General features: G+C 41.6%; 1 protein-coding gene across 1 annotated transcript; it reads left to right on the top strand.

Moving 5' to 3' along the window:
• The first annotated feature begins 359 nt into the window (after positions 1-359).
• On the top strand, positions 360-7,740 carry TLR7 (toll like receptor 7). Its single transcript, XM_069028739.1, has 3 exons — positions 360-503; positions 1,739-1,863; positions 4,377-7,740. Exons 1-3 carry the CDS (start codon positions 374-376, stop codon positions 7,515-7,517), a joined length of 3,396 nt encoding a protein of 1,131 aa, XP_068884840.1. The 5' UTR covers positions 360-373; the 3' UTR covers positions 7,518-7,740.
• The last annotated feature ends 2,454 nt before the right edge of the window (positions 7,741-10,194 follow it).

The following is a 10,194-nucleotide window of genomic DNA, read 5'->3' as shown; positions in this document are numbered from 1 at the left end:
TTGGAATTCCCCATGGCTTGGATGTTTACCTTTTTGGAGCACGTCTTACAGTTTTTTATGGTGTGACACTGTATCTAGGTAAAAACCAGTTTGAAATGAAAACTGTGTTCAAAAGTAGCATAGAAGAGAGCAAATTGCAACATGTGACAATAAAAGCACGTGGATGTATGAGTAATGTAAGGATTTCTTTAAAGGGGGAAAAATAAGAGTACTCAGTTATTTCTGTGGGGTGGAGCAGTAAATGAGGTGCTGTTTTAAGTACAAATGTTTGAGGAAGTAGGTTGCAGAAGTTGTTTCACATTCAATTATTCCTCAAGTTGCAATCGAGGTGAAGAGAAGTGATAGTGATTTCTGCTGTTGTCTTGAGAGAGTTATGTCATGTTACATTCTCCTCTGCACCTCAGCTGAACCACTGGAAACCACTTTAGTGCTGTTCTCTCCTGCTCCGTTTTACAGTCTCTTCCAGCATCTAATCTGCCAGACCTGGAAGCACACAGAAAATGGTATGTTAAACTTTCATTTTAAATTTGCTCTTAGGTATCTTTGACTGGAACTGCTTTGGAAGATTTTCAAGAACATATTCTGCTTTTCTGTTTTCTAAATGGTCCAGTTTACTGTTATGGTTCAAAGCTGCAGAGCATTATGTCTGCAAAGAAAAGCATTAATTTGCACTGATACTTATTGTACAGCAGTGCTACAGAACGAGTAACGAATGTCTTATCTAAATACTCCAAGTTTTTAGGTGTTTATTTTTCTCTACCCTTCCCTCCTGTCACAACTTAAAATACATGTGGAACTGCTACAGATAAACTTCCTTCAGAAACACATAGCTGTACTGTTGATGAATATTTGAAGAACACCCTAAATCATTAGGGGTTAGTGCACATAGCAGTTAAGATCAGTAGATTAGTTCTTATGAGCTCCTTATAAAACCAAGCATAGATCACAGACAAAAGAACAGCTCACATACTCCTGCTGTACTTTTAAACAAGCCTCTCATTGCAAAGACATTGCACAAGACAGCATTGCTTCTTGCTCTTATTTAGGTCTTTCTGTTTGTTCTGGTACTATAATGGATGCAACATTTTACATATGCAAATAGCCAGACACAGCACCAGGATGTTACTCTTTACAGTTAAAACAGCTAATTCATTACAAAAATTATCAGGAGAGGGAAGAATATACAACGAAATGAAGCACAAAGATGGTAGGAGCTAGGCTGGCTCTGCAACAACAGATTCCTAAAAATACTGTAATATGTGAGAGTTCAAAACCTGAGCATTGTAAAAGACTCAAGACATCTTTTTTGACTTCTTAAGAAGCCTACAAACATATTCATGAAGACTTTCAAAGCCCAGATTCACCACACCTAATTTCAGGCACCTAAATGTGCAGTGTTAACCTCTGCTTGGTGTGTACTCAGGCAGATCTCCCTCGATCTTCAAACTGAACAGTCCCTGCAGAGTGGCCTCTCTCCTCTCTCCCACTCTCTCTTGAATTTCAGTGCTACTAAGATTGATGACAGCAAATTGAGGAACTCAGTTAAACACCTGAAATTAAGGGCCTGCGTGTAGTGACTGAATATGAGCTCATGTGGAAAGTTTGAGTCTTCAATATAGACTGCAATCACACCTTGCCCATGTCCTGCTCTAGTGCTTCAACAGAGTGGTTTAATCTGGTTTATCAAATCTTTAAAGCTTGAACCTAATTAACTTTCCCTTCCTTTATTTAAAGGTAGAAAGGCTGGTGGAGTTTGATGTGCATCAGTTGTCAGTATTTGCTTCAGTGACTACAGATTCTGTGTCCATGGCTGGTGACAGCCAGCACTTCATGGTCTGCTGTGGTCCGTGTCGACAGATAAAGGTAAAAGGCACCCATGTGATGGTGGAGCGACATGCCCTGCATTGCAGAGAGTCTCTATGGTTTCCCTATCAGCTCTCTGCTGTTCTCCACTGGGTAAACAGACTGGCCCTGGTGTCCATCGGTCTGCTAACGCAAGAAATGGAGGCAGGCAGTTGCTGGGACATCACAGGCCATTTGGTTAGCATAGGCACTCTTTGGTTTCCCATTAGTCTCCTAATGTCCTTTACATGTATAATATGCTGTGTCCCCTGGGAAAGAAGGAAGGAAGGCAAAATTTTTTCAAGAATATATCCAGATTTTTCTTTGGCAGTGTCACTTGTCTCTCTAAAAAAGATCTTCAATTTTCCATGTAATTAAATAGCAATGGCAGAGCCCTTCCTTCTCCTTCCCACATCCCTGACCACATTAGTGGAGAAAAAAAGGGTTCTACTGAAAAGCTCAGGTGGTGGGAGGAAAATTAATGCCTTTTATCTTTTCCAAATTCACTCCCCACTTAACTCTGATTATTCTCAATAATAATTTTTATCCAAGTGCACAGGAAATCAGAAAACTTAATCCTCCTCTAAAGCGGATTGGCTAGACTGTATTGAAAACACTGGTGAACTCTCTTACCCAGTGCCCTCTGTCTGGGCAATTTTCCAAAGGGAATTTCAATAAGCCAAATGATGGTTAATTTGATACCTAGCAAATGAAAACACAAGAGTTGGAGATAATGAAATATGAATACACAGGCATGGCCTGGTTAGTCCATATGAGCCTGCTCTGAATAATTGTATGAATGACAGCCACAGCTACCAGCCGTGGTATTTAGCTACCTTGCCTTTTCTCAGAGGATGTGTGGATAAGAAGAAAGCACCATAGCACTTCCAGGGAGTGGGCAAGGAAATTGTGGTAACACTGTAACTTCTGTCACTGTATCAGGTTACACTGAATTCAAGATCTGCAGTGGACTTTTATATTTTTCCTTCTATACTGAGGCTCTGTAATTCCAAAGATGACTGAAGGAAATACCAAAGTGATGTCATTTGGATGTTGAGTCAAGATAGCAGAAGTGCAGTGCTGTGTGAGACCTGATCTGGCTTCTCTCACATTTCCAGATACATGGATGCAGCGGTAGATTCAGCATAGGTAACACAGAAACACAAAGTTGTACAGGGGACACAGTGCTTGAAGTAAACAGGGCGTGCAACAGAAAGCCTCGCTTCACCTCTAGGTCCATATCACCTGCAAGGCACATCTTTGACAGCACTCAACAGGGTTTACACAGACTGCTTGGCAAGTCTCTGTATGTTCTTGTGTCACAGCTAAAGAGATAAAAACATTACCATGTATCTTGAACATCTTACCTAATCATCCGATTTTCACCTACTTAATTGGGTTGTGACATTTAATCAATATTATGCCACATAACTAATCCTGGTGGTTTAAGAGCCCCCTATGTGCCATACAAGCCTCCACCACTGAGTTTTCAAGGAAGAAACAAGGCTGATGATTTTCATGAGGTGTCTTGTCTTTAAAACTCTTGACCAACACCAGACGCAAGCAATTAGATACAGGGCAAGGCAGCAAGGTGGTCATGGCCCTTCTGCCTGTGCCACACAAGCCAAGGCTGGCAGTTTGCCAGCTAGGGTTTCCTTGACACTGACTGCTGCTGAGGAAATAACCAGTAAGTTGTGAAATATTAAAAGCTCTTCCCATAATACCCACAAATCTATGAAGCCAGCAAGACCACAAAGTCTCAACAGACAGAGTGTTTCGGAAGATTCTTAAAATGTCTGTGGGATTTTTGCTCTGATTATTTAGGCTGGTTATTACTCTTTCATGGAACATACCCAGTTTTAAACTTGTCTTTGATTTTCATGTTTCCACCTCACCCAGATACATTGTTTTCTTGTCCCTCGTCCCTTATTGGACAGTGAAAATGCAAACTGGTAATAAACTTTAAGGAAATAAAGCCATTGACTGTCTTAGGTCAACTCTACATCTATTCTGCCACTTACTAGAGGAAGAATACTCATGATAATGTTAAATTTGAATTAGGAACTCAGTCACCTGTTAGTGCAGTTTTGAAAGTTTACACAAGCTTTTGAGTATAGATTTTGAATATAGATCTTGCATATGCTTAGAAAAAGTAACTGTGTTCATCTACGCTATTATGCAATGGCAACCTGCTGGATGTTGAACACCTCTTATTTCCCCTTAAAAAAAGAGTATTCACAGAGACAGACTTTAATCACCCCTTGTCACTTTTTCAGGAGATGTTTTTTAATAATTCATTTCTTAGAGAGTGATATTTAAATTAATATTAGCATTCCTGGTGATGATAAAATAAAAAAAGCATTTGAGAAACCACCAACATATGCCTCCAGAAACATATAATTCTACCGGCACATCCATTCATGGTCAGTGTATGACCAGGACCCCAATTTAGCTGTATAGTTGGCCTGACCCAGTGTGTAGGTGAAATATTCTCATTGCTTTAAACTAATACTTCCGTATTTCCTTGGTTTTAGGTACCTCGTGCAAAGATGTCAAATGCATTGCCATTTATCCTGCTCTTCATATTCCCAATGCTGCTGTCAGGGGCTTGGTTTCCCAAAACTTTACCCTGTGATGTTAAGTCCTCAGAAGGCACTGTGACAGTGGACTGCACTGATCGGCGCCTTACAGAAGTCCCCAGAGGGATCCCTGGAAACGCTACCAACCTCACCCTGAGCATTAACCATATCCCCCACATCTACCCAACATCCTTTGATCATCTTGAAAACCTCCAGGAGATTGACTTCAGATGCAACTGTGTGCCTGTCAAACTTGGCCCCAAAGATAATGTGTGCACCAGCATACTGAAGATTGAGAATGGTAGTTTTGCTGCCCTGAGAAGATTGAAGTCATTGTATTTGGATGCAAACCAGCTGGCAGAAATACCCCGAGGTCTTCCTGCTACTTTAACCCTGCTGAGCCTGGAAGCAAACAGTATCTTTTCTATCCAAGAAGCCAGCTTCTCAGAGCTAGGAAACATAGAGGTATTGTATCTTGGACAGAACTGTTACTACCGCAATCCATGCAATGTTTCATTTGAAATTGAGAAAACAGCCTTTCTGGGGCTGAAAAAGTTAACAATACTATCCCTGAAGTCCAACAACTTAACACATATTCCACCCAATTTGTCATCTACTTTAAAGGAATTGTACATTTACAACAACATGATTCAAGTGATTCACGAACAGGATTTAAGTGGCCTTCCCAACCTAGAAATTCTTGACCTAAGTGGCAATTGCCCACGTTGCTATAATGCCCCATATCCTTGCATTCCTTGTCCCAAGAGCTCGATTCAGATACATTCAAAGGCTTTTGACTCCTTGGAAAATTTAAGAATTTTGCGACTTCACAGTAACTCTCTTCAGAGCATACCCAGCAGCTGGTTTAAAAACATCAAGAATCTCAAAGAACTTGACCTCTCCCAAAATTTCCTCATGAGGGAGATTGGAGATGCTCAGTTTTTGACATTTATCCCCAGCCTTATGCAGCTTGATCTGTCCTTTAACTTTGAAGTGAAGGTGTATTCTCCCTTCTTGAATCTTTCTAAGACATTTTCTTCTCTCTATAACCTGGAAACCCTGAGGCTCAAGGGTTATGTCTTTAAAGAACTGAGAGCACAAGATCTACATCCACTGCTCAGTCTTCGGAATCTAACCATGTTGGATCTCGGGACTAACTTTATTAAAGTTGCAGACCTGACAGTGTTTGAAGAATTCCCAGCTCTTAAGTTCATTGACCTCTCAGTGAATAAAATTTCTCCTTCTTCAGGGGAAAGCAACTTCTATGGATTTTGCTCTAATCCTGGCATTTCAGTTGAGCAATACAACAGGCAAGTACAACAAGAGATGCATTATTTCAGGTACGACGTGTATGGGCGAAGTTGCCGTTCCAAAGACAAAGAGGCTTCTTCCTACCAATCTATAGTTAAGGAAGATTGCCTAAACTATGGAAAAACTCTGGATTTAAGCAGAAACAATGTATTTTTTGTTAACCCCACAGACTTCCTGGGACTTAGCTCCCTCAAATGTCTCAACTTGTCAGGCAATGCAATAAGTCAAACTTTAAATGGAAGTGAATTTTCTTACTTGTCTGGATTGAAATATCTGGATTTTTCTAACAACAGGGTTGATTTGCTATACCAAACTGCTTTCAAAGAGCTAAAATATTTAGAAATTCTAGATCTGAGCAATAACCAGCATTATTTTCTGGCAGAAGGTGTTACTCATGTGCTTAGTTTTATGAAAAACCTAGCCCATCTGAAGAAGCTGATGATGAATGAGAATGAAATTTCTACCACTATTGATACAGGAATGGAAAGCCAATCTCTTCGAATTTTAGAATTCAGAGGAAATCGTTTAGATGCTTTATGGGTGGATGGCAATGCTAGATACTTGTCCTTTTTCAAGAATCTGACCAGCCTGGAAGAACTGGATATTTCCTTCAACTCGCTCAGTTTTTTGCCTCATGATGTTTTTAAAGGAATGCCTCCTAGTCTCAAGATCCTCAACTTAACAAATAATCGACTGAAGAGTTTCATCTGGGGAAGCCTCCCCTCTCTGAGGAACCTAGTAACTCTGGACCTGAGCAATAACCTTCTGAGTACTGTTCCCAAAGAACTGTCCAATTGCACCTCATCACTCCAAAAACTGATGCTCCGAAACAATCGCATTCAGCGGTTAACCAAATATTTTCTCAGAGGGGCTTTTAAACTGAGGTACTTGGACCTCAGCTCAAACAAGATTGAAATAATTAAGAGATCCAGCTTCCCTGAGAATGTCATTAACAACCTGGAGATGCTGCTTTTGCATGGCAATCCTTTTAAGTGTAACTGTGAGGCTGTGTGGTTTGTCTGGTGGATCAATCAGACACAGGTGACCATTCCTCTTCTGGCCACAGACGTGACCTGTGCTGGCCCAGGGGCACATAAGGGAAGGAGCGTGGTTTACTTGGATCTGTATACCTGCCAGCTGGACACGTCGTATTTGATCCTGTACGCTCTGTCAGCTTCAACCGTCCTTGGCTTTATGGTGTTCACAGTGATGAGCCATCTCTACTTCTGGGATGTGTGGTATAGCTACCATTACTGCGCTGCCAAGCTGAAGGGCTATCGACGCTTGTCTTTACCAGATGCCTGCTACGATGCCTTTATTGCCTATGACAATGAAGATGCAGCTGTGAATGAGTGGGTGCTGCAGGAACTGGTGGAAAGGCTGGAAAACCAAAAAGCCAGGCAGTTCAATTTATGCCTGGAAGGAAGGGACTGGCTTCCAGGACAGCCAGTCTTTGACAACCTTTCCCAGAGCATTCAGCTGAGCAAAAAGACCATATTTGTGCTGACCAACAGGTATATTAAAAGTGGCAGCTTTAAGACAACGTTTTACATGGCTCATCAGCGGCTTCTAGATGACAAAATGGATGTCATTATCTTGATATTTCTTGAGAAGGTTTTGCAGAAGTCCCGCTATGTCCGGCTGAGGAAGAGGCTGTGCAGAAGTTCAGTTCTGGAATGGCCAACTAATCCTCAGTCTCAGCCCTACTTCTGGCAGTGCCTGAAAAATGCCATAGCTACAAGCAATTCACTGGCTTACAACAAGCTTCTCCAAGAAACTGTTTAGTTGTACCCTTTCCCTTAAATATTGTTATGATACACATGAACCTTGCTTGGCACCTATTAGTGCACAGCAAGAAATTATGCACTACCCCCTGGAAGTCACTGTTGCAGAATATCACCACTTCCAGCTTTTATTTCACAATAGGCCTCTAACATGTCCTGTGGTTAGGTAAAGTGTGGGTTAGACACTTGTTAAATATGCTCGAGTACACAGGGTGAAGGAGTGCTTGGACCATGCTAAAGTTGCTGCTGTTCAGACAGTGTTGGAATAAATGTGATTTTTATAAAAATGCATGTTTCTCTATTTGCTGTATTTAAGAAAATCAAGAAAAGCAATTGCTGACATATTTGTGTCAGAAAATCGCTTTAGAAAAGCTCATTCTTTGATCTTAGGGAAATAAAAGATTTTTTATCTTTTCATCTTAGGCTTACAGTTTCTTAGTCTACCACTTCTATCTGAGTGGGCAAACTGGGGAAAGCAAATTCTGCTGTGACTGCTGTCAGGGGCTTGGGTCTGGTACAGGAATTCCCCCATCGTTGCACTGTCAAAAAGCCCACAAATCTGAAGAGACTTGGAAGTATGTGTGTGGACTAAAATGGGAAGATATGTGAGAAATGAGTTCAGAAGGTCTTGTAGGCTATAGGTGGGAAAGAGTTATAAGATAAAGGGATTCCTTGTGAATGGAGCTGCTGCATGGTTGCAAGGAGAGAGAGCAGACATGCAGAGGGAGAGGCACAAGGCAGATGGAGAAAATCAGTTAAACCAAACAGACAAAGAACTAGATGATCTTCCAGATCCCTTCCAACCCAAACCATTCTATGATTCTGTCATCTCAGCTGCCTCTGGCAGTTCCTTGCCTAGCTTTTCTGTCTGGTCCTTTCTTTGAATAGTCCCTTTTTGATTTAGTTGTAGGCATGCTAACAGGAAAGAACACAACAACAAACAAGAAAACTAATGTTTGTTACAGTGGGGATACTGTAACGCCTATATCAAACCAGGAGTCCTGTGGAAAAGAAATATATATATGGATGGATTCTTGCTAGATGTTTCAGAGATGTTTATTTCTCCAGCCCATGGCCGGGCTCTGCCGAGGAACTGCTACAGTCAGGACCCGAGGGTCCTTTGCCCGCGCAGGGGAACACAAACCAACCCATGGGGAACGAGGCTGACCAGGGGCAGGGAAACCCCGTGTGTCTGTGCCCTCAGGGCCCCTCTTCCCAGGGCTGCATGGCGGGGGGAGGGACCCCGACAAATGCTCATCTAATATTACAGACAATAAGGATTTTTTTTTCCTCCAAATTATCATAGTAGTGTTATTGATTTACCACAGAAACAGGAGAAAGATCAGGGCCTGGTTAGAAGAGTGGGTGTTTTACGATTTTATTTTAACATTGGAAGGAGGATCTGGGGAACTAAAGGCCTGTCAGCCTGACATCAGTGCCAGATAGAGACGATCATCTTGAATGCCATCATGTAGCAAGTATAGGACAACCAGATTATAACGGCCAGCTAGCATGAGTTTTTGAAAGGCAGGTCTTGCATGACCAGTCTGGTCTCCTTCTGTGACAAAATGACCTGCTTAGCGGAGGAGGGAAAGGCTGTGGATGTTGTCTATCTAGATTTTAGTAAAGCCTTTTACGTAATTCTGCACAGCATTGTTTAGCCAGGAGAAAAGGCAGCTCAGGGGAGACCTTATCACTCTCTACAACCACCTGAAAGGAGGCTGTACTCAGTGGGAGTCAGTCTTTTCTCCCATGCAGAAAGTGACAGGATGAGAGGAAATGGCCTGGAGTTGAAACAGAGGCGGTTTACACTAGATACTAGGAAAAAAAATTTTAATGGAAAGGGTTGTCAAGCAATGGAACAGACTGCCCAGGGAAGTGGTAGAGTCACCATCCCTGGAAGTGTTCAAAAACATGTGGATATGGCCCTTGTGGATATGGCATTTAAGGATATGTTTTAATGGTGAACATTGTGATGGTGCTAAGTTGATGATTAGACTTGATGATCTTAAAGTCTTTCCAACCTTAATTATTCTATGATGCTATGGTTTCTTATGGTTGTGTTTGTAAAACAATGATTTGAAGTTCAACTACTTTGCGCTCATTGTGACCGAGACAGTCACCAGTCACCACTTTGCCCACGAATGCTTCTCTGTTTCCAACAACAAATCTAGGTGGGCACCTTTCCTAGTTGGTTCCCTTAATATCTCCACCAAGAAATTATCATCAACATGCTTCAGGACTGCTTGTGTCCATTGTACAGTGTTCCCAATTGATGTCTGGGAAGTTAAGATCACCCATAAGAACAAGGACATCTGACTTATAATTCTTTATGGAATAATTTCTGTGTCATGTTCCCAGATGGGTGGTTGATAGTATACTCCCACAACAACATGCATCTTCATCCTTCCAGAGCCTCTCAACTGTGCCACCACCAACTGCAGGCACTATACATTTCAACCCCTCCCTCCTATGAAGAGCCATCCCCTGACTTGCCTGCCCTGCCTATCCTTACTGAAGAGCCTATAACTATGTCATAACAGACTAACACCATGAATCGACAGAATTGTTTTGTTTGGTAAAGAAATTTCTTAAATGTCAGATCATTTAACCCATGTTACTTTGCAGTTAAGTTGTTAATAACCCTGAAATCTGGGGCCACATAATTGTACCAAGTA

The sequence above is a fragment of the Aphelocoma coerulescens genome, chromosome 1 (assembly GCF_041296385.1).
Source record: "Aphelocoma coerulescens isolate FSJ_1873_10779 chromosome 1, UR_Acoe_1.0, whole genome shotgun sequence".
In the NCBI taxonomy this organism is placed as follows: Eukaryota; Metazoa; Chordata; class Aves; order Passeriformes; family Corvidae; genus Aphelocoma; species Aphelocoma coerulescens.
The sequence above is the reverse complement of the archived record's forward strand: the minus strand, read 5'-3'. Positions and strand labels throughout refer to the sequence as shown.

Bases quoted from the DNA above. Each gene is read 5' to 3' on its own strand.
- TLR7 (XM_069028739.1), top strand. From the start codon at position 374: ATGTCATGTTACATTCTCCTCTGCACCTCAGCTGAACCACTGGAAACC. The intron at 504-1,738 runs GTATGTTAAACT...ATTTAAAGGTAG, and splicing joins CTGGAAGCACACAGAAAATG to AAAGGCTGGTGGAGTTTGAT. The intron at 1,864-4,376 runs GTAAAAGGCACC...CCTTGGTTTTAG, and splicing joins GTCCGTGTCGACAGATAAAG to GTACCTCGTGCAAAGATGTC.